Here is a 25,001-nt window from a genome sequence, read left to right as displayed (position 1 = left end):
TTCCTCATCCTTTTTTCCCTCCTATATTTTGGAAATTAATTGTATTTCTAATAGTTTTAACAATTCAGGATAGGATCATACTATTTTCAGAACTGCATTTTCCTAACCGTCCTCTGACTACCTGGATTCTGCCCCTGGGATTCTGGGCTCACCTGATAGGTGAGACCCATATAACCCCTCCCACATTCTAACTTTTATTTTTTAGTTTTGTTTTGTTTTTTTTTTCCTCAGAGTATAACTCTTTGAAAGCATGGATTATCTTGCTTGCTTGTAATTCTCACCAGGGATAGAATTCTATCCCTGGTGTTTATCCTAATATATCATATCACATCATATATCATTCATTTATTATGCCTCCATGATTAATTTATATGTTAGCTAATTTATACTTTTTTCCTTCTTAAGACAAATAGATTTTTCTGATCTGTTCCTATAATGAAGCCATATTTCTAGTAATAATCTTATTATAATCTGATCATTTTATTATTATAATCTTTATTATTTGCTACTTTGTTGAAATGATTTAATTTTAAGAGCATTGTTATAATTTTATCATTCTGTATATTTGATATAGACCTAGATTATTGGTCTGTCAATGCTTTTGTTTAGAGATATTTGTTTAGTTTCTTCCTTTGCTTTCATTATTTCTTTACATTATGTTCAGTGTATGAACATCTTTCCCACCTCTCAATTTCTTTGTCTTTGCCTAATTTGTGGAATTGAATGCTTAGTAAGGATCAATATTAAGTTTTATAGCAAGAACAATCCTTTTTTTCTTCACATATAAAATTAACCTTTGTGTTAGGGGTGATTTCAGATTAGACTGAAAAAATTCAACCTAAAGCACCACATGACTTTTTTTATATTAAAAAATTGCTTTTAAAATCAGTTTATTGTTCAAGTAACTTTATTGTCAAAAGAAACAGTATATACACATACTCATCAGTTCCTCATTTTATGCCATTTTGAAGAATTGTAAACATATGAAAAATCACAATTAAAATTGCTTTTTTGTTTGTTTAGCACAAAAAATGTATCTTCCTTTAGAGAAATTTTCAAATGGAACTAAGATTGTAGCAATTCTTAGATGAAAATCATTTAGTCACAAAATAGTTATCATATGAATTGGTCATGCACATAGCAAGGTGTAGTATTTAGTGGCAACTGTCCCCTTACAGACACAGGTCCTTTGAACTTTTCCTGACCTGCAGAAAAACATTAGAGTTACTGACTATAGTCTTGCTTGGATCTTGTTGCGAGTGCTTCTAGATCCATATTGTTGCAGATTATGGACTGTGCTTCTGCAGTCCCAGCTGCTGTTTGCTGTCCACTTGAAACATAGAGAACCCCAGCCAGGTAAGTGGCAGGTAAGTGTTAGTGTAGGGAGTTTTGCCTAAGAAAGTAACAACAGTGCTTGGATTCATGTGTGAGGGGTATGTACAGGTGTCCACAAACAAGAGGAAATGAAAGACATAGATCCTTAATGAAGAAAAATCTCTTGAGTCTTTTTTTTTTTTTTAATAGATGATCAAGATCCCAGCATCATAGAATTAAAGCTGGAAGGGAACTTAGAGATCCACCCACCCTTAGATTCCAACCCCTCCTTTACTAGATGAGGAAACTTAGGTCCACAGATACTGAAGGTGATTTGCCCAAAGTTACCCAGATTCCAAGCTTCAGAATCAGGATTCCAAGTCATGTCTTCTGATTCCAGATCTGCTGTGCTTCCCTTTGCTATTTTTTTCTGATTCTTTGAAACCTAGTGCTCCCCATATATTTATAAGAAATTTAAGGAAAAAAGTGCACGTCATTCTTGTATTTACTGAACGACAAAGTCAACAAAGTCCCAGCCTATTACTGGGAATCCAGTTATTTAGCAGACATTTTCTTTGTTGCACATGCATAATTATACATTACAGATTGAAAATAGATCCAAACAATCCTCTGTGAAGTTTTTTTTTTCAATTTCTCATGCAATATATGAACTATTTTTTGGTTCATTGTCCTCTATAATTTACTTCCTTCTATGTGGAATTGAACCTCTTTATTTTTCCAGAGGTGTTACAATCAGATGTTGTTGTCAGCTAATTCATTTTCTCCTCCTCTTGTATACTTCTATGGATCTATAAGCTCATTGGTATGGATACTTGGTGTGGTGCAAGCCACAATTCATATGCATCCTTTCATATGTGGCTACTACTTTTATAAATCTTCCACCAAAGAGATCCACTTTGGAGAGACCTTCCTCTTGTTCTTTTCTAAATCTTCCTCTGGGTCTAGTATACACTGGATATTTTATAACTTTGTTTTAGTAATAGTAAGTCCACTTTGAAGCACATGATGGTATTCATTGTGGATTTTCTAATGTTAGAGTATAGTTATGTATACGAATTGATTCTTGTTGATTGAGTGATTAGTGACATTTCACAAGAGTCTGTAAAAAGAGCAGGCTTTATTAGCTCAGGTGGGATCTCCTGAACTGGCCACATTTCTACCCAGATGAATGATGGAGTATAGGTTTTCTGACTGCCCTTGCTTTCGATGGATCTTCTTTGCTTGTAGTTATACCAAATTTGACGAATCATTTCTTTGAATGGTCTTGTAGTGAGAGTATAAAGAATGGGATTCAAAGCACTATTGATAGGAAGAATGAAAATCACCACCCAAGAAGTTATGGTACCTGAAAAAAATGTTAAATAGTAATTTAATTTAACATTAACTCATTTCCAAAAACCATGTCCTGCTCCCTCCTCAAACAAATACCTCCATCCCAACTTCTTGATTTACTATTCTTCTATTGCCATCTGACAATATGTTTAGTCTGTATATGTCTTTCCAAATATTGTTTCAGAAAATCAGTACTTCATCACAATAGTTTTTAAAAAGGGATGTTTCAATTCAACTCTGTTAACAAGCCTTTAGTAAGAACATGTAAGAATCAGACATTTCATTTCCCTGGGCCAAGGAGATTTCACCAAATATATGGGGGGTATAAATTCTAGGCCCTAAATACAGTCTTTTTTGAATGCTGGATCAAAGGATCATGCAATAACAAATTTGGATCTAGCAGAGACCTTAGACTAGTTCAACCATTTTATAGGGACAAGACCATATAGGTAATAAAAATCAGGATTTGAACTTAGTTCTCTTTATACTTTCTTTTTTTATTAATCAGGAATATGGTTATTATAGTCACTTCTACTACATAATTCAGATTAATTTGACCAATTCACAGCTCTACCAGCAATGTATTAATAATATCTTCTCAACTCTGATTTTCTCCCTACTTTTTTGTCATTTTAGCTAATTTGCAGTTGTGAGATGAAACCTCAGAATTATTTTAATTTGCATTTCTTTTACTGTTGGACTCATTTTCCTCTTCATAGCTCTACTCTTAATGATAAGCTGAATAAACTTGGGCAAGATATTTACCTATTCTGAGACTTCGTTTTCCTTATCTGTAAAAGAAGAGGTATACATAGTCTTAAAATTCTCTTCCAACCCTCATACTATAATCCTGCACCTTTGTCCTTTTTTGCAGAGGACATTATAGATGACCAGACTCAGGTATTGCTTAGGTCTTTCCTCCTTCCCTCCCTCCCTCCCTCCTTCTCTCTCTTCCTCCCTTTCTTCCTTCCTTTTTTCCTCCCTCCTCTCCTTTTCTTCCTCCCTCCTTCCTTCCTTCTTTTTTCCCTCCCTTCTTCCCTCCCTCCCTTTCTTCCTTCTTCCTTCCTTCCTTCCTGCCTTCCTGCCTTCCTTCCTTCCTTCTTTCCTTCCTTCCTTCCTTTCTTCTTTCTTTCCTTTCTTCCTTTCCTTCCCTCCCTCTCTCTTCTTCCCTCCATCCCTCTCTCTCCTTCCTTCCTCCTTCCTTCCTTCCTTCCTTCCTTCCTTCCTTCCTTCCTTTCTTCTTTCTTTCCTTTCTTCCTTTTTCTTCCCTCCCTCTCCCTTCTTCCCTCCCTCCCTCCCTCTCCTTCCTTCTCTCCTCCTTCCTTCCTTCCTTCCTTCCTTCCTTCCTTCCTTCCTTCCTTCCTTCCTTCCTTCTCTTTGTTATAAGGGATGGGTCTCTTTATATGAAGATTTATTTAAAAATGAAGGTGTATATAAAGCAAAGATATCAATATAAAAATAAAACTATGAGTATGAATACTGTATTATCGGCATGTGGGGTGTCTATGTATATACATATATAAATACACATACATAAGTATATATTTGTACAAATGTACACAAATGCATATTCACATGTTATCTACCAATTTATTGGGCATTCCAAAGTCTTAGTGCAGCTTTAAGTCATTAAAGCTCTTAAGCTTTAATAGTAAACTTTAATGTTTTAAAACTGAATTAAGCCTTGGGGATAACCTTATATATCTATCTCAAGTGGCCAGTGTTTAATATTTGGATGCTTTCTTGCATCATCTTGATAACTTTAATAGCACTTCAAGGCTTAGCCACTGCTTTCCCTATGAGAGAGGTAGCACAAGTATTATTCTCTTTAGTTCCTAGACAAGAAATGTGTATCTCGTAAGGATTAAATAATTTGCATGTGGTTTTACTGGCATAGACTTAAAAGAACTTTCAAGCTGTATCCCACTGTCATTTGGCAGTTTCCAATCTAAACTGCTGTGTCCTTAGGCTTTGTAAATTATTTTTTATTTCTTATAATTATTTGTTATTTAACTATGTTAAATGAATGTAAATGCACTAAGAAATGAGAAATGTGAAGAATTCCAAGAAACACAGGATTCTGACTTAATGCAGAATGAATTAAACAAAACAAAAAAAATTAGAAAGAAGACAAGCTATCAATTAATTGAATGTTTATTTTTCAAGCAAGTTGGATTTTGCAGCTTGGTTTTTCTGGGTCACTGGTAGCAATGGATAATTTTGAGCAGGTCACCAATACTTCTTGACCTCCATTCCTCTGTTCTAATAAATATTGTGCTACTGGATCTTCATGAAAGACATTGTACTCTCCCTCTAAGAGGGTAACCTCCCCTTCTCCCCCCAACATTTTTGCTGATGGACTAAGCATGCAAATTTTCAACATATATCCTCAAGAAGATTTTGGACTTAGACTTTTAGTCATCTCTTCTCAGTGAAATACTGCAGAAAGGGAATTTTATTAATTATCACTCACAAAGACAAGAAAAAGAAAGCCCAATGTCATACCTGGTATTTCTACCTGAAGCAGAGAAAGGAATTTCAATATAAAAATGGGTATCCAGCACAAGGCATCCGTAAAAACAATGAAGAAAAAACGTTTGGCAAGGGTCACTTCCTTTTTAACATGATTCCGGATTTCTGTTGCAGTAATAGCAGTTTGGTGAACACTGTAAAACATGCTCCCATAGGAAAAAACGATGATGATAAAGGCTGCCAAATTAACACCTGTTTAGGAGATAAGCCCTGTTAAATCCATATGTGACTCTGACCTGAAAAGCAAAAAACATTCTAAAGTTTATTATTATTTTTTTTGCTGAGGCAGTTGGGGGTAAGTGACTTGCCCAGGGTCACATAACTAGAAAGTTTTAAGTGTCTGAGGCAAGATTTGAACTCAAGTCCTCCTGACTTAAGGGCTGGTGCTCCATTCACTGCACCACCTAGCTGCCCCTAAAGTTCTTTATTATTAGTTTTCTTAAAGAGCAGTTGCTAGAAATGTAACACAAGCTTCTTTATTCTACATTAAAAATTAATATAGGATATGAAAATACTAAGATTTCATTGTAGTTATCCTACATTTGTTAGGAATAATGAAATATATAATAGGGAAAGTGGTAGAATAAAGCTAAGAATTCTAATGTTTCATTGTGCCTAAGCACATCAAACTTTTTAATAGTAATGATGCTGATTTTTCTTAATTCAAACACTTTGTCCTATACTATGAATATATATTTTTAATATGCTGATGTTACAATTACTCTGCTAGTTAAAATACTCACATATGTATGTTAATATTACAAATGCAAAGGGATCCAAATTTCACTTCTACACTGGCATTTGCAAAAATGCTGGTAAAAATTCCTAAGTATATGTGATTTGTGTTTTAACTATCTGCATTACATTATAGCTTGTGGCAAAGAAAAATCTATAGCTAGTAATGAATGCATCTGGGGTGAACGTACAATATATACCTAAGGCAAGTGATATGAAATACACATTCACTTCAATTTGGAGTTGGGTGTGCAAAATAGCATGCATCTCTAGGGCATTATGGAACTGTGACTAGGTGAGGGCAAATAGACAGGGCAGAGGTGTTCACCTGGGTTTTGGCCATGGCAATATCATAGCTTTCATTTTAACTATTTTGCTAAGGTATTTATTCCTAAGGAACTGCCAATGTCAATACTTTCTATATTTCAGGATCCTGGAGCAAAGCCCTAGTTGCCCTACCCTAATCACAGTTCTGGCTAGAGAGATAACTGTAGCTTGATGAAAATCGCCCTATACTGGAGAATCAGGGAATCATGGTTTTTGATCTGTCACTAACTTGCTGTAGGATCTTGCATAACTCATTTTTACTAATCTAGAACATAGTATTATTTGAAAAACAAAAGATTAGATTACAGATCGCTTTCTAGTGCTTCTCTAAGATTTGACTTTTTACTTAGGTAACAATTTGAAATAAAAATTACAGAATTCATAAAATATATGACCTCTGAACTGTTGGCTATTCTGCTACCAATCGAAAGGAGTGTGATAATAGTTTCTTACCAAGAAAAATAATTACTGAATAAATCTGTGCTCCTGTACTTTCTCCCTGTTCTGAATGAAGGGGGAAACAGACTCCATTGGTTCCATAATAGTTTTTGAAAAATTCCTTGTTGCTCAATGGAATAAAAGCCACTATAAACCCAATAATCCATATAAGAATCAAGATTGTAATTGTCCTGCATTTTCCAGGTTTCAAACATCTAAAAGGGTAGACGATGCAGATATATTTTTCCAAAGTCAGAAAAGTTAGAAGTAAAACTGATACTTCTGTGGAGAGTATGGCCAAAGATCCTACTAGCTGGCAGTGGATACTATCCATCCATAACTGTGCATGTTTATTGTATTCTCCACGATACTTCAGGTCAAAGACTCCAATCACAAATAAATATATTCCCATCAAGCAGTCAGCACCTATTAAAAATCAATACATACATCATATAAAGAAGAATTTATAATAGAACTTTTTTTTTCTATTTCACAAGAAGTGACATTGTTTGAAAATCAACTACAATGAGAATGTTATTCTTTGCAATTATTACACTTGAATGGAATAGACTCCACAGTGCCCTGGCAGTGACCTGATAGTACAATCAATCCTGAGAAGCACATCAATATTCCACACCTCTCCCTGACAGTGTATTTGATATGTCGAAGTAACTGATGTCTTGTCTGGTTCATTGCTCATCACTAATAGAGTATAGCAGTGTAAACAAATAGGTAAATTAAAACAGCAATACCCAATTTGATTCTTTGCAGCTGAATTTGAGAGTTTGAGGAGGGATCTAGAAAATGGTGTCTGAATTTGGTCCTATGGAAAGTAATCCAGTAGCTGTTGCAGCAGCTCACTGGAGTCCTTGGACTCCATTATGGAGAATACATGCAAATATGATCATTTAGTGCTTATAAGATTTAGCATATCTTCAAGGATTAAAAATTATCCCCCAGATTGTTGCTTTCTAGGCTTTCCTGTCTCCTCCTTATCTGCTGTTGTATTGCTTCTGAGCACTTGTTCTTTCTTCCAACTTCTGAGATCCTGTGTTTATTTGATCTATCTGCCTTCTAAGAAGGCTGTGATAAAACACACTGGATGGGTAAGTTGATGTAGCTTTCTGAGGAGTATTTGCAGTTTAAATCTGTGAAATTTCCTTTTAAAATATTTTTGTGTTAAATATTTACCAAAGACATGAAAACATTGTGCCATGTTTTTTAAAGTTCTAAGTTCCAAATTCTTGACTTCCTGTTTCTCCCCCAACTCTTGAAAAGATAAGCAATATATCTGTATAAAGTCATGGAAAACATTCCTATATTAGTCACGTTACAAAAGAAAACACAATAAAACTTCCAAGAAAAATGAAGAGATTGAAAAATTATGTTTCAATTTGCATTCAGATTCCATCAGTTTTTTCTCTGGAGGTGGATAGCATTTTTCATCTTAAGTCCTTCAGAATTACTGTTATTCACAGTTGATCATCATACAGTATTGCTGTTATTGTGTATGGTGTTGTGGGTTTACTCATTCCATTTTGGATAAGTTCATATAAGACTTGCCAAATTATTCTGAAGCCATCCTGTTCATCATTTCTTATACCATGATAGTATTTGCCTGTGAAATTTCTAATGGTGGAATGGAATGCTCTATTCCTTGATAAGGAGTAATAGAGAGGCAACATTGTATAGTGGCGGGTAGAGGATTGGCCCTTAGAACCAGAAAGAGCGGGATTCAGGTCCTGCCTTTGACACCTTCTGGATACATGATCCTGAGCAAGTTATCTTTCAATGCTCTAAGGAAAATGCTCTGAGATTGCAAGTTACAAGAAAGAGTGCACTTGTAGGTCTAGGGAATTTCCTATAATGCAATCAGAAGTCTAATCCCTATCTCCTCTACTTAGACCATCATTAACAGAAAGTAAGGGGAGATTTTGTTGGCTCAGAGGCACCATTCTATTGCCCCAGAAATCATACCATTGTGTCAGGCTAGCCCTGATGCCACAAAAAGAGTAAAGATAAACCAATGACTGGGTTGAAGTATTTCATTGAAAATTTGGAGCTGACAAAGATTGGTGACTTCTGTTGACAAAGTAACACAAACTGATCAATTTGAGATTGTTTTCTTCCAAATAGGAACTAGTAAAACTTTTGGGGAGGAGAATGAGAAGAGGCAGAATAAAAAACAGTGAAAAGTTAAAATGAGGTTAATGTTTTCACTTGGTTGAAGGAAAAGGAAAATTTCTAGGGCACCTTGACCCAGATTTTAGGGTCCTCTGTTAGACTGTAGACTCCTTGAGGACAATGTCTTTTTCTCATTCAGCTTATTAAGCTTAGCATAAGCTTCCTGTAAACCTATGAATGTAGCATAGTTTCTTGGATATACTAGGAGTCGTTAACACATGTATACGGAATGAATGATATAGTACTGAATCATGATATTCTGCCAATCAGAAATGGCAAATACAAATTAAAAACTTAATGGCATTAAATTTCCTCTGCATATAGAGTAAATTAGATTAGATTAGATAATTTAATTCCAACACTAGAATGGTTAGGTTTTAGAACCTGTTAGGCCAGGGGCTCATAACCTGGGATCTGTGAATTGATTTTTAAAACTATTTCTATAATTCAATTTTAATATAATTAGCTGCCTTTGAAACCCCATGTATTCTGTTTAAGAGCATTTTTCTGAGTAGGGGTCTATCCATAAGTTTCATTAAATTTTTGGAGAAATTCATGACATAAAAATATAAAGAATTCCTGTGTTAGACAAAGACCCTTTTTTAAAGGCCAATAGGACCTCAAGACATCTAGGAAGAGCTTTAAAATGTCAGATAGGTGTTCTCTATAGGATTTGTTGAAGGTGGATATGAGAAAATTGCATAGGATGAGAAATTGTGGATGGGCTGTGAATCTATATTGTGTAATTTGGGAATGTTCACACCAAGGAGAATCTGGATCTATTGAAGAAATCTTAAAAACTAAAACTTCAGTTTGGTAAATCTATTTTACAGCCTCCCCAAATTTGCCTTTCTGTTAGCATATCAAACAGTCAGTAGATAAGTAGTGTAAACTGGTTAAGAATTACTTGTCTGTAGAGAAGCTTAATCTTAAGTAGTTTAAATACTATCACTAAACTACATCTTAAAAGGAATTTGACTCAAGGTCTTCTGTGAGGAAACTAGATATACCCAGGGCCTGACTAGCTTCTTTGTCTTGGGAGAAGGAAACATGGGGAAGAGAGGTTTGGGTTACATCTGAATGCTTGGGGATGCCAGGGATATTTAATGATACATAGATTCCTGCAAGAATGTCTTTAATGGAGTTCAGCACTGCATCAGTTGCTAAAATGATAAAACATCTTCTAGGCTGCCCTACTCTCCTAGGTACATGACTTTCTTAGTGGGATGGGAGTCCTGGAAGGGAAAGGCAGAAGGGAAGGAAAGGAGTAAGCAATATACAGTCCTTTATAAATTTGCCCATATGATTTCACAATAATATTTAGAATGAAGGGTTCTAAAAGAAATGACAGTCAATAAAAATGATACTCTATGTATCAGAAAGATCTGGTTTCAAGTCTTGTCTCTGATGCTTATTGACTGACTATGAATAAGTTACCTAACCTCTCTGTGCCTTCAGACATTGCTCTAAAACTAACTTAAAGATGAATTGCCAGTATTATGTGGAAGAAGAGTTTTCACACCAGAATTGACTATCTAGATGAAGTTCCATATCTGGACTTCCTTGCTCTTAAAGTTTTATTTATTAAGTCTTTAGAGTGACTATGAAAAGAAGCCACAGTATATAGATTATGACTGGAAAATATTTGGAAATTGCTCATTCTCAAACAGTAATAATTGTGAATAACCAAAAAAATTCCCCTTTCTTAGGAGGAATACTCACAGCAGAGAGAGATGATTGACATAGCATGAAGCTTGTTCTCAGACCTGATATAGGGCCTCATGCAGATGACGAAGATATTTCCAAAGCACGTAACTGCAGATACAACCCAGACAAACACTCTCTGAATGATGCTTGCCAAGAGATTCTCTAAGGATGAAATTCCATCAGTATTTGGCTTGCAACTGCGTACATGTGGAGCATAGCCACAGTACTGGAATTTTTTAAAATATCTGTTGAACAAAAGAAGTGAAATTGATATTTTCAATTCAGATGAAAATATTCACATATCATTCATATTCATTTTTAAAGACTTCCACTACCTCTCAGCTTAAAAAATCTTGATTTTGGGGACATTGTAGTTATAGTAGAAAGAGCATTGAATTTAGAGTCAGAGAATTTGGGGTCAGATAAATTCCTAGTCACTTATTTTCTCTTGGCCTCATTCTTTTATCAATGAGTAAGTGACCTCAAAGGTTCTTTCCAGTTCTAGATTCTATGACATCTTGGAAAAATATAGAACTTAAATGCTGTAGCTTCAAATATAAGTTTAAGTTTCATTGCACATTTAGCTTTGGTGTGAACTTTATGGATTATCTAGTCTAAATCCATCATTTTCTAGATGTTAAAATTTAGACCCAGAAGGGTTAAGGATGCTCCATTTTATGTAGATATGAAGTGACAGAGGTTGAGACCAGGTTCTCTGCTTCCACTTCTGCTACCTCTCGAAAAAGAAGGGATAGTGACTTGATTTCACTATAAATATATGCAGATGAGGAACATAAAAGTAATTAAAAGATATTGTTCATGGGATGGTATTGCTAAAAAATTCTGAGTGTTAGGCATAATTGATTTAATTGATCTAATCATATCAGTAAACTAGATCATTTGTAGATTCTAGAATTCTGGGTATTAAAAATTTAAAAATAACAGTTTTAAAGGTGACTTTGTTATTGTTGGTATCTTTTAATAGTGTTTGCTAAGGCAATTCCCCAGAAGTGGAATTTCACCCACTCTTTTGATTTCAGGGTATACAAACAGCTGTCAAAGGTTAAATGATTGTAGCCACATGTTTTTGCAGTTATAGCACTGAGGCCACCCTTGCCTTGTTTATCTGCTGATGGGAATTATAATACATATGCAAATTATAAAAGGTCTGGTGGGATTCTTTTCAGTATTCTGTGCACGGGACAGAGTTGTGGGATGGTTGTTGCAGATCTGTGTTGGTCACAATTTTCTTTGTTACTTATAGATTCATAAGATCACAGAGTTAGAGCTCTTTCAGGTCGTCTAGTACAATCTTGTCATTTTATAGAGGAAGAAATCAGCTTCCATAGCTATTGGCATTTGCTCACGTTTAGTCACCTGAGTAGTAAGTGGCAAAGCCCAGCCTATGGTTTTTTTGATTTCAAAACCAACAAATGAAATAGTAAAAAGTTGTCTCTTGATAATGATGCTTTCTACAAGCACATTAAGAATGGGTAAAAGATTAACAAGATGAAGATCTAAGAAAGAAAAAACTTACATGTGGGATAGATTCCTAAGAGGTGCAAACATTCTTCTTTGAATATTTGAAATTTCAATTCCTTCCAGGCTTCTAAAAACACCAAATTCAAAATCAAATAAAGCAAGAGATCTGAAATCCCATAGCATAATGAGTCATGATAGAATTCATAAGACTATTCAGTACTGCATATTATATCTAAGCTAATTCCTTTCGGTCTGGATTATATAATAGGTGGCAAAATCTGGATCCACCATTTTCCCCATGCATACAAACACTAGTTATCATACTGTATGAAAATAAATTAATGATGTTGTAGCTTATAGAATTTAGTTACTCAAGATATTTTAGACCTAAATCTTACTCTTTTGGGAAAAATACAAAAATGAATTATGGTCAAGTCTTGATAATTCAAAACTAATGAAAGGAAGAAGATAAAACATTAGATAAAATTTTTCATGTTCAAGTTTGAATTTTAATTAGTGATATATATGTTCTTATATGATAGCCTATGTGAAGAAAAAACCCATTTGTAAATAGAGATAAGACTTGCTTAGAAACAGGCTAAAAATAGTGATGTACTAATTAAGAGTCTGAAGTAGAATTTGCTGAGGTCTTTCTAAGTCCAAGTTAGCATCCTATTTCAGCACCTAGTTAGTTTGCACAAATATACTGTACAATTTGAAAGAACAAAAGCATTTTTAATTTTTCTCTTTCCTGAGAGGTGTATAAGAATAATGAACATCTAGTGTTGAATATTTAGCTCTGAGGTTCTAATATTTACCAACTGTGTGACTGGAGGCAAGTCACTTGACTGCTGTGTGCTTCAGTTTTCCCTGTCAAATAAGCCTAATGAGATTTTCATCACCTATTTTACAGGATTTTGGTGAGGAAAGAGCTTTGTCTAACTTAAGTCATTTTGTAAATGGAAATAATTATTTGTTGAATTTAAATGAAGAAAAAGACTTCTTTGAAGAAAGCAAAGGATTTCCTACCTAGTTCCTCATCAATTTGGTGACTATCCTCCAGTCAACCTGATGAAATTCAATTTTTGTTTGAACCAGATGAGAGAAGAAGGGCTGACACTGGAACTTTGCTAAGAGAATGCAGAACTCCTGATTGATTCCAAGTGATTAGAACTGCTTCTAAGATGATTGATTGGTTGGTTGATGTTCTGAGGGGCAGATTTATCAGTGGATCTGTTTTTGGTATGTGGTGTATAAGAGTTAATGGACAAACTGACATAGTCTCTTTTGATCTGTTTTTGCTTTCCTGCTTAAATGACAGACCAATACATATCAGAGATGATCCATTTGGGTTGGGATGTAGGAGGCAAATGGCATCTGAATTTGAATAGTCTCCTCTCTTAAGAATCGGAAAGGCTGTGTGGGACAGACACACATGAGAGTTACATGGGAGTAATGTACTCAAGAGGAAAAAGCATGATATTTTCCCAGCACAAGAGAATGGAACAGTCAGGGAATAGATAGATTTCCTGCAGAAACATGTGCAGCTATGTGGCACACTGATAGCATGTTGGATCTAGAGTTACCTAAGTTCAAAGTTGATCTCAGATACTTACTAGCAGTGTGACCACAGGCAAATCATTTAATCCCTGTCTCAGTTTCCTCATCTGTAAAATGTATCTCCCATAACTGTTGTGAGGATCAAATGAGATAATATTTGTAAAATGTTTTACACACCTTAAATCACTATATAAATAATTATTACAATTCTTTCTCCTCTTACTGAAGCAGATATGCTGGGTCACTCAATTGAGAAGGTAGCTAATACCTGTGAACCTTTAACTCCTGTGTAAAAAGAGGGAACTTTTAATTCTGAAAGCAATGTGTTCTTGGAACCTAGCCAACTTGATTAAGAAGGAAGATTTCCTAGATAGTACAAGCTTTGGTGGTTGCCTCATGGGTGATTCCAAGTTTGAAAGTTCAGGGATTTGATCTAGAGAGAAGAGGGGATTTCTTTGGAGAAAGAGAAAAAAAATCCTCATATTTCATGAGCAGTGTCCTATTTGGAGAGTCAGAAAGTTATTCATGTACTATATGTCCCACTCAAAGAGGATTGTTTGTTCAGCAGCCCTATAATGTATTTGCTCTTTTGGAGGAATACAAATCATAGGGTATGAATTCATAAGACTTTTTTGGAGGGCTGGAAATCCTCCCAAATGTCAAAGTGTAGCACTGATAGCAGCGCCAAATTCAGTTATTTTCCAAGAGGAGCCCTTTCAGTTTTTTTTCATCTTTTGCACTTTTTGTGGAGTGAAAGAAAAGCTTGCATACCTCTTTGGGAGGAAGGTGGGCACATTTAGAGGAATATAGATGAGAGGCCAATGTTATATAGTTAGACATTTTCTACAAGTAGCTCTAGGTAGGGGTAAAGAGAAAAAATAACCTTTTCCCCTTCAGGATTAGACTACCTCACCTCTGTGAGTCCAGAGAATTAGACACACACTGAAGCACAGTCACATATTAATCTAGTTAGTTAATCCTATAGAATATTTCCTTATATCCCTTTCTAAAAGGCTCAGAAATGTTGCTGTCTGAAAATTAAAAGTCATCATAAATCTCTACTCCACAAGGTCTATATACTTACAGAGACTTGAGTTTGACTAGAGAGTCAAATTGATCTGTTTTGATTTTCTTGATTGGGTTATAGGAAAGGTTCCTGTTAAGTTAACAGTGATACATTAGTACAGTTTAAAAAAAAAATGTTTGCACAAAAAAGAATTCATTGGCTTTTTGTAAAATTTAAATTGTGCCCTTGAGAAATAACCAAGATAGATAGAAAAATGCTTAAACTAGATTGAGCCATCAAAGTCAGTTGCCTCTATTTTATGACTTAGGGGGCATGAGGAAAGCCTCTGAAATAATCACAGTGATTTTGTGACTTTTTAATTGATCCTATTTATAATTATTTGATTTTGTCCTGATTTATAATTAATTTGATTTTACCTAGGTCATAATTCTTTGTTTCTATTTCTGGAATTATAGAAATTTAGTTAGCCTATAATGAATCAGGAATTAAATTTCTCTTATTTGGTCTTCTATTCTTGTGTCAAGAAAATCTGTTATCTTTTGAAGGATTCAGCTAGATGCCAGGGAATCTGATCTAGTATCTTTATATCACCAAGCTATCTTTCAAGGATGTCTGTTAGGTTCAAAGATACTTGGTTTTCTATATATATATCTGTAGATGCAGCTGGACTTTCCAACAATAAACTTATTTTAGTTATAGGAGGAAGGAGGGGATTGTTGCTAACAATAACAATTATTCCCAATTTCCCTCCACTCATATTTTCTTCTATGTATGGTACTAGCAATTCTATTTTCTGTTCTTCCCTAAGCTGCAAAAAGTGCTGTTAATACTGTAACTGGATCTTAACTTTATTGATTAAGTGGAGATCTTATTTACAAATAAATTCACACTTCACTAATTAATTGATCATGCCTGGAACTCTAGGTCTAAGTTAATTTTTAAACTGTTGTATTCCCAAATAATTCTCCTAACCAAGGCATTAAAGTATCCAGAATTCATTTTTTGTGTGTATTTTTAAGCGTTATCTTTTCTCTGCATTTTTGTTTTAAGATATAGAGAATTCTAGAGTGAGAGAAAACAGTTATTAACATTCTAGTAAAAATTTGGTTAACTACTCATTCTCTTCTAGGATCAGAGGAATATTAGATAGCAAGAAAGAATTGGGTAGGTGAGAGGATAGCCTCCTTCTCATTTTTCCCTAGATTAAACAGAATATAAAACATTTACTTAATGAAAAGATGGGTTCAAAGAATCATACATGAGGTTTTTTTTTTTTTTTTTTTTTGCCAAGCCATATATATAAAAGAATGGTACCATTCTAGATATTTTTAGGTGTGAAGATTAAGGAAAATTTTCCTTCAGCTAGAATAATACATATCTTAAAGCAAAAGTGTAGGTGAATTAAAAGGATGTAAAATTTAGGGGGAAAAAGCATGATCTTAAGAGAGATTGATTCACAGAGTTTCTCTAGAAGAGTGTTGGAGATTTACCAATCAAGCATTGAAAGTACAGGTGGAAGAAGGGATTGTGAAGGAGAAGCAGCTCTATCTCAGATAATCAGGAGAATTGGGTCCCAGCTCTGTCACTGACTTGCTGTGTGACTGTAATCAAGTTACAAATGCTCTTTGAGCATGCCCTAATGTATCAAAGGAGGAGGTTAAACTAGAGAATGGCCACCACCAGATATCTGTCTGGCCCAAGAACCAGAAGAAATGGGAATGAGTTGTAGTGAGCAGAGCAGTTCATATTTATGATAAACATAGACTTAAAACTGGAAGGGACCTCAAAGATCACCTTAGCTGGACCCCTCTATTTTATCAATAAGGAAACGGCCCAATCTAGGGAAGGCAACCTGTCGAGGGTAGTGCAGGAGCCCCTCTACAGGAGGAATTTTTGTCAGGCATGTTTCATATCTGGGACGTCATTTCCAGCTTAAGAAACCCCTAAAAAGAAGTAGCAAAGGAAAAAAAAAAAGAAGCAGCAGAATTAAATCAATTTTTGCTAGACCTTACAGTTGTGAAAGCTCCTTCAGGTCTTTAAACAGGTAAGGAGGGAGAGCTTCAATCTTGTTACTTGCTAAGTCCCTAAGGAGAAATAACCCCAAACACATCATGTTATTTTGCAAGACTTCATTCATTGCATTGACATTTATTAGGTAAGGCACATTGTTGAGTAAAACTGAATAAGAAAAGGTCTAAAAATTAAAAGCTGTGGAGTTAGGAAGGAAGCAATAATTACAGAATAGATTTTATAGAACTATTTCTAAGGCAAATACTTTTTTGGGGTAGTGGTGCTGGTGGTGGTGATGGTGATGCAGTATTGGATAATTTTTTTTTTTTGGTTCTCAATTATTAATACACATGTCACTATCCTAATTTGGGGATGTGGACATTAGAGGGTTTGATTCTTCACGTATATAGTACATAGGATTTGGATTTGATTCTGGGGGAAACAGTATACAAGGTAGCTCGTTAAAAATTCTTCTTGTATATTATAGTGGGGGGATTCATTTTCAGGTATAGATTGGATTTTATGCTTGCTAAGGTTCCTTCTAACCTTAAAATTCTGTGATCCTGCAAATTATTTTTAGCTACAGTCCTCTCAGTTCTAAATTTCTACCACAGTGTCTTTGTTACACCTATTAACTAATGCCAAAAGTAGAGAGGTGGGCTGTCTTTGGTGCTGTGGCTTTGGCAAAAAGAATAAAAAGGGAGGGGATCATCTTGTTTGCTGAACCCTTTGAGAAAAGGGTTGAGATAGAGCTTAATAACTCCTGCATATGAATCTTATTTTTTGTTTTTCTTTTTCTTTATCCAGACCTTCTCCTTTGGCACTTTATGCAAATATCTTTAAAATTACTATCTCCTGTCTTGACCTCTCTTTTGACTTTCAAACTTCAATCTTCCTTCATGTTAAAATGCTAAAATCTAAATTTATTTTTTTAATAAATAAGTATCTGTTTTCTCCTTGCCATCACTCCTACCGCTGACACTACCAACAACAAATAAGCATAATCAAGCAAAGCAAATTCCTGCCTTGGTCATGTCAAAAATGTATATCTTATTCTGCATCAGAGTCCATCACCTCTCTGTCAGGAGGCAGATCAAATTTTATTAGTCATTTGTAATTTTTGATGATCATTGTATCTATTGGAGTTCTTAAGTCTTTCAAAGTTATTTTTCTTTATAATTTTATAAATTTACAATTTTCCTAGATCAGTTAAGCTGATCTTTTCCCTATACCTGAACCTCCTCATAATGTCACTGTTTCTAATGACACTGTTTCTACCTTGGGGTATGATCATTCACCTTAATTCTCATGATCAAAATTTTAGAGGTTACTTTGATTTTCTTTTTTTTTTTTCTTTTATTTTTCATATCTAATTTATTACCAAGCACTGCCAGTTCCACCTTTCACAACTCCTTCATCCTATTCTACAACGGGCTTTGCTTTCCTTGTTTTAATTAAGACCACTCAGATTATTACAATAACCTACTAATAGGTTTTCTTGCATTCATTTATCTTCCCTCTTTTGTATCTTCCCTTCCCACCCACTCCCCAAATTCTGAAGGAGGAATAGCCCTTGTCAGTACCAAAGCTAATCCCTTTACTTGTACCCTTAATTCTCATCTTGCTCCTTTTGGTATATTTTAGAAGTTTTTCTCATGAATGATCAATTAATTCCTCTCCTTCCCATCCTATCCGGCCTCCATTTCAATATTCAATCTCCCTGCATACTTACTCATTTGTTTCTGCTTATAATAGACATCTTCTCCTTCATTCTTTTGTTTGTTGGTTTGTTTTTTTAAGAAAATAAAGAAAATTTATTTAAGAAGCAGTATATATTTTGGGGGAAAGTTATGGTGAGGATAGTGGGACAAAGTCATTAGTGGGAGGCCATGATGCTGTATAATTTATCAAAGTACATCTTCACAGTGTCCTTGGGCTTAGTATTTTCTTTTTGATTGCAGATGGGGACCTGTCCAGCCTTATTGGCATTCCAGAAATATTTCTCTACAAGCAAACAGCCACTATTTAAATGTGGATCTGTAATCTAAACAACATGGAAGATAAATTTTCAGATGGACTCATTAAAAATTGATACTAAGAGGTCCATTATCTCACTTAGAGATGACAGATTTCTATCAGATCTCCAATGTACATTATTTGCTAGATGGGATTTTTTTTAAAAATTATTTTTCATTTTTAACATTTTCTTTTGAAAGATACATTATATGCTAGATGAGTTTTTCTTTTTTTTAAATAAATTTTTTTTATTTTCAACATTTTCTTTTGAAAGATTTTGATTTACATTTTTTCCTCACCCTTTCTCTCCCCTTGAGCTACTTTGCCTCCTCAAGCCCAATGAATTTTATAGCTGATTTCCTTGTAAATATTTTAATTATATTCAGCAAAATGAACCAAGAAATAAATGTTATGACTTATTTTTATGCTTAGGGTTGGGGTAGAGATGGGTGCCATGGATTGTATAAGTCCTCAGCATACTACAAAAAGTGAAAGAAAAAAAATTAAATAACTTCTCATGTTTTTGGAAGTTACCCACTCCTTATCCCTCAATCCTACCCCAGACTTACAGTTCATCTAGTTTCTGAAGGGGGGCAAAGCTATTTTCATTTAAGTGGTTGATTTCATTTTTCCTCATTACCCTGAAAGAATAAAAAAAATATGCTTTAGTATCTTGATACCACTAATACCACATGAGGTAAAAGGGTGATGATGATTTATTAGGAAAAGAGAAGATATTTTGTCTATACATCATCTCAATGTGCTTTTATTCGAGTGATATCTTTAAGACATATAGAAAAAAAAAAAAAACAATTGAATTCATTTTAACTGAGGTCGTCCAAAAATTCACAAATGGAATAAAAGAGCAATGATGTAAATTTTTCAATGCCATGGGAGAGGGATTTACAATGTAAACAGTGAAAACCTCTTCTGTGAAACTACAAAATAGAATATAAAAACACTGGCATTATCTGAAGCTGCCTCATTCCTGGGCCATCATGCATACCATATATAGTATTTTGTTCAGGATAAACACTTAAAGAGTTTTAAGTTTGATGTAATTTACTATTCTGCAGCTGTTTAAGAAAGGCTCTTCTTGTCCCAAGTTGGAACAATTCAGTAGGTTCCCATTTTTAGACCCTCAAAGCAAATTGGAATTTAAGTGAGCACCTTAGCAATAATTCCCCTCTCTCTTCCTTCATAGCTAAAATGTATAAAAGACAGCCTTACACAAAATTTTAGGTTTCCAAGGCCATAAATGTAATTGCTATCCTATAAATTTGTACTTTTCCCCACTATCAGGTACTAATTCCAATCCTCCTCTATCTCCTTTTCCTAAAACTCCCAGTATTGCTTGACTAAGAAAACTCAAACACATACTTGGAGAAAAATATTTAAGTGGTCTCTGACAAAGTAAAGAAGTAAGGAGCAAATTCAAGAACATGTAATAGAAAGGTAGAATATATTCAATATTTTTTGGGTTAGCTGACTGATTTCTAGTAGGGTCAATATGGTTGGTATAGGTTTTGTATGACTGACTTATAGGAGATTATATGCTAAGGTTTTTCTGTGAAACATTTTATGTGTCTTGTTATAAATAGGTAACACAAATAGAACTGAAACTCTCAGAATGTAACTGGTATGAACGTATTGGAAAATATAGACAGAATAAAATCAGTGTAAGGTGCACTATTAGGTTACAAGAACCCTATATCTTCTGGGATAGAGAAGTAGATAAAAAAACTTTTCAGTTTAAGAAAGGTCTACCCATGGAAGGTCCACATGGATGCTAACATAGATTACAACTAAATCTTATCTTACAAAAAAGCTTTTTATGTCATAGATACCCTAGGGACATAGGAAAATCAGCCTTCACCTTAAGATGCTATAGTATCTTTTTGATAACTGTTGTATATTATATTTCTTTGGTTGTACAGAGCTTAAACTTGAGCATTCCATTCATTCTTTGTTTCAAAGAAGTTTTAATTGAGTAATTTGTCAACAATTACCATGCATTTGCTTACATTATCTTAAGTAAAATTAATTTTGATTGCAATGCCTTTGGACTATTACTTACAAAACAGTTAAAGTACTGCAGGAAATGAAAGTCATGTTTCTTAAATTGTGGATATGGTTGCCTTCAAAGTCTCTGTAAGACAAAAAAAACAAACATTTTTTACTGACAAAAATAAATTTGGTTAAGATTTCATAATAGATTTTTAAAAAAATCTTTCCATTAATGTATTATTTAGGACTGAGAGCATAGTCCTCATATTGGGACAGGAGGAAGGAAGATCCACAATTTTTAAAAGAATTATATTGCTTATAGCTTATCTTTAAATTTGTATTTTGATAGCTCTTTACTAAATATAATTTTTATTATGTGGTGGTCAGTAAATGATATATTTTATATTATTTCTGCTTTGCATTTATGAGGTTTTAATGCCCCAACTCATGATCAATTTTTACAATGGTACCATATAGTGCTGACAAATATGTATACACTTTTCCATTCTCTTAGTAATTAACACAGATCTCTTCTAAAAATTATATTCATTGGCTTAGCTATTTTTGGTTGTTAGATTTGTATAAGTCTAAATGGAGCATCTTGAAATCTCCAACTGTTGTTGTATTGTTGGTTTCTTCTTGTAAGTCAATTAACTCTTAAGACTTTTAGAAGATATGCCATTATGTTGAGTTTTGATATTGACTCATTGTTTGTCATTTTATAGTTTTACTTTTTATCTCTTTTGCAGATGCTTTGTCTGAGATCATGATTGCTACACCAACTTTATTGAGCTTTACTGAAGTATAATAGATTTTGCTCTGGTCCAGTATCTTAACCTTGTGTGAATCTTTTGCTTTAAACTTATGTTTTAAGTATGTTTCTTATTAAAATATGTTAATTGGGTTCTCTTTTCTAATTAATTATGCTTTTCCATTCCATTTTATAAATGAGCTCATCCCTTTTACAATGCAGGTATGATTATTATATATTTCTCTCCATCCTATATTTATATTTATTCTTTTTGCCCCTTTCTCCTCTCCTTTAAAAAAGGGCACTAAGATTTTTTTTTCAATACTAGCATCTATGCTTGAATTAATTGCTTCTGTTGTCTTGTACTTCTCTTCCTATTAAAGATATCCCAAAGGTAGATTCTAATCTTTTCTTTTAAATACCTCTTCACTATCCACTCTCCTAGGCTATAATTTGTTTTATGATTAATAGCTTCCTTTTATTTCCCCTTTTCCAGTTACATCCTGTTTCCCTGTACAATTAAATATATTTCTATATAAAACTCTCTGTAAGTGATCTATTCTCACTTCATGGGTTTAGATGTGAGATTCAAGTGATTCCTTATCCTCATCTCTTCTTCCTTATTTGAATTATCTTCTTCTTGACCACTTGTATCATGTAAGAAAATAAATTTTCCTTTTGTTCTCTAATGTATTTGCTTTTGTTTCATTTAATAAAAATATATATCCTTCTGCCTTAACTCCATTTGTAATATTGAAGAGATTAGGTTCTAAGAGAGCACTTATTTCTCCTTACAGTATTATCATTGTATAAGTTGTTTTCATGATTTTGTTCACTTCATTCATAAGTTGATTCAAATCTTCCTAGGTTTCTCTAAAAACATCTCTTTCATAATTTCTTACAGTAGTATTCCATTATATTTATATATCATAACTTGTTCAGCCATTTCATAACTGATGGGTAAGTACTCAGATTCTCATTCCTTGCCACTACAAAAAAGTTATACTTTTGTCTATACTTAATTAGAAATTGTTATTCTTAGGGCTAATTCCTCCCTTAATCTACTCTCTCTCTAATTTCCATACTCCTTTCCCTCCTATCCTTATTGAAATATATTTCTATTTCCTAACTGTGTGACCTGGGCAAGTCACTTAACCCCAATTGGCTCAGCAAAAAAAAAAAAAAAAAAAAAAAAAAGAAAAAAAAAAGAAAAAATATATTTCTGCACCTATGTGTGTATCTATGTATATATGTAATTCTTTCCTCTGACCAGTTCAAAGACAGAGGTTCAAGTTTCAGCTGCTCCAGTTTCCCCTGCTTCACACACACACACACACACACACACACACACACACAATTTCTATTGAACACTCTGATAATGTAAGATAATTCTTTTCATCCCCATCCTCAAGGATATTCCTTTCCCCCCCTTCTATTCTTTTAAAATTATCAAGACTTCATAAAACCACTTCCAAGCTTTTTGTCTAATTAGACTCCCCCTGTGATGTGATGATGATAGGTTTCAGAAAGGATACATATATCATCTCCCAGTATTAAAATGTAAATAGATTCTTGGATTGGCTATTTTATCTCACTGTATCCCATGTCCGGAATGCTATTCCTGTTCAATTTTGCCTACTGACTTCTATGGTTTTGTTTAAGATCCAAATAAAATTTCATGTTTTACAGGAAGTCTTTTCCAGTCCTTCTTAATTTCAATGCCTTCCCTCTGTTAATTATTTCCTATTTATCCTGCTTTCAATAATTTTTCTTTGACCTGGAGACTCTGGATTTTGGCAACAATGTTCTTGGGAGTTTTCATTTTGGAGTTTCCTTCAGGAAGTGACCAGTGGATACTGTGTTTCTGTTTTACCATATGGTTCTAAAAGATTTGGGTAGTTGCAAGATTTCTTGAATATGTCTACATTCTTTATGTTGTTGTGATTCGCGGCTTTTAGGTTGTATTGTTTCTTATTTTTTTTCCCTTATCATTTTCCAGTTCATTTGTTTTTGCTATGAGATATCTTATAGTTTCTTCTATTTTTTTTAATGTTTCTTGTTGTCTTGTAGAGTTATTTTTCTATTAGATCTATTCTAATTTTTAAGAAATTTGTTGCTGGGAACAAGGTTTTTTACCTCTTGTGCCAAGTTTCCAATTCTTTCTTCCTTAGCTTCAATTTCCCTCCCGTAGTGCTTTTATTTCATTCACATATATGTACATATAAAAACCTAGTTAAAAACCACTTGCTTCATTTGTTCTAGGAATTTTAATTGAATTTGTGCCTGGGCTGTGGTTTATGGTAATTTATTGCTTTGCTTGGAGATGTTTTAGAGTCATTCTCTTCTTCTGGGTTTGTATTTTTAGTGTCCCTATCATTATAATAGCTTTTTTAAGGTGAGCTTTTGTTCCTTCTTTCAGCTACTTCTTGACTTCACAGTTGATTTTAGAGCTGGCTCTGTATACTTCTGGAGGGAAGGTCTAGGCTGGATTTGTTGCTCCTTTCTTGGGGATATTAAGGATCAAGATCTCAGCAATACATTACTTCTCATATAATGAGACAAGAGAAAATGCTTTTTAACCTGAATTCTTGTAGAAATGGAATGAAAAATGAGTTTACTAATCAACTTGATTTGCTTGAACTCCCATGTTATCCAGGAGATTATCAAACAACTTGGCAATCAAAATCAACCTATCAGGAGACAGAATGAGTATTGCTTGAGTTTGACATACCACTGATCCTTTGTGGTGTCGGCTGGGTGCACTTAGAAGACCTTAACTATGTTAGCGACCACCATCTCAAACTGGTTCATACCAGTTCCAAATGGACAAAGCTTGCACAACATTTGGTTCTGGATACTCTGTATTCCTCCTAGTTTTTTGCCTCTTTTTGTTACAAAACCACCCAAACCACTTTCTAAACCTTCAATTTTTGGAACAGCAGACTAGGTTGTGTTGTTTCTTGTGTGCTGTACTTGCCAAGTAAATGTTTCCAGGTTTTGCATTTGAACTGTGACTTTATTCCCTCTTGTTAGGTGCATGCTGTACTCCAATTAATCATTCTGCTACAATAACTTACTCTGAAGGAACATTTTTTTTACCTTTAAACTACAAATATATATAATAGATACAATTCTAATTCCAGGGATCTCTCTTTTAGAGGTGGTAGTGGTTGTTGTTTGTCCTTCATTTTCAAAGAGGACCACAAATCAACCAGTTACAGTCCACAAAGGAGAAAATTGCAGTGTCCCTTGGAGATATGAAATGAGGTATTCCAAATTCATAGCTATTTAAATAAATTTCTGCAACATGGGCTGCCGCAGATCCTTGTGGTAAAGTATAAACTTTTATATTCTTTTAATTTCTTTTACTATAATGTAACTCTCAGAATCTCCTTAATGCTATACCAAGGTAAGAGAAGAAGGGGCAGCAAACCTAGGTAGCCTAAACTTGAGGCCTAAACTCCCCTTATCATTGTTCCCAACTGTGGTGGCAAGAATTGTACTGTAATAATAAACAGGTGGCTAGGGCTGTCCAGCCTTCAGCAGGAGTGGAAGAAG

At 34.2% G+C, this 25,001-nt stretch overlaps 1 protein-coding gene across 6 annotated transcripts in view; it reads right to left on the bottom strand.

Moving 5' to 3' along the window:
* Positions 1-889: 889 nt before the first annotated feature.
* The window catches only part of RXFP1 (relaxin family peptide receptor 1), a 171,519-nt gene continuing 147,407 nt past the window's right edge, over positions 890-25,001 (bottom strand). For 2 of the 6 annotated variants that reach the window (XM_051966033.1, XM_051966032.1), the window contains 9 exons: positions 20,763-20,834; positions 19,255-19,326; positions 16,672-16,743; positions 14,717-14,788; positions 12,128-12,199; positions 10,606-10,835; positions 6,715-7,125; positions 5,173-5,391; positions 890-2,680 (listed from right to left, as the gene is read on the bottom strand). In XM_051966033.1, coding sequence (XP_051821993.1) covers positions 2,379-2,680; positions 5,173-5,391; positions 6,715-7,125; positions 10,606-10,835; positions 12,128-12,199; positions 14,717-14,788; positions 16,672-16,743; positions 19,255-19,326; positions 20,763-20,834 — 1,522 coding nt within the window. In that variant the 3' untranslated portion in view covers positions 890-2,378. Of the gene's footprint in view, positions 2,681-3,432; positions 3,459-5,172; positions 5,392-6,714; positions 7,126-10,605; positions 10,836-12,127; positions 12,200-14,716; positions 14,789-16,671; positions 16,744-19,254; positions 19,327-20,762; positions 20,835-25,001 lie in introns of all 6 variants that reach the window. The other 4 variants (XM_051966036.1, XM_051966037.1, XM_051966035.1 and 1 more) reach the window with 4 other exon arrangements.

The sequence above is a fragment of the Antechinus flavipes genome, chromosome 6 (assembly GCF_016432865.1).
Source record: "Antechinus flavipes isolate AdamAnt ecotype Samford, QLD, Australia chromosome 6, AdamAnt_v2, whole genome shotgun sequence".
NCBI classification, from domain to species: domain Eukaryota; kingdom Metazoa; phylum Chordata; class Mammalia; order Dasyuromorphia; family Dasyuridae; genus Antechinus; species Antechinus flavipes.
This window is presented reverse-complemented; position numbering and strand designations above follow the sequence as displayed.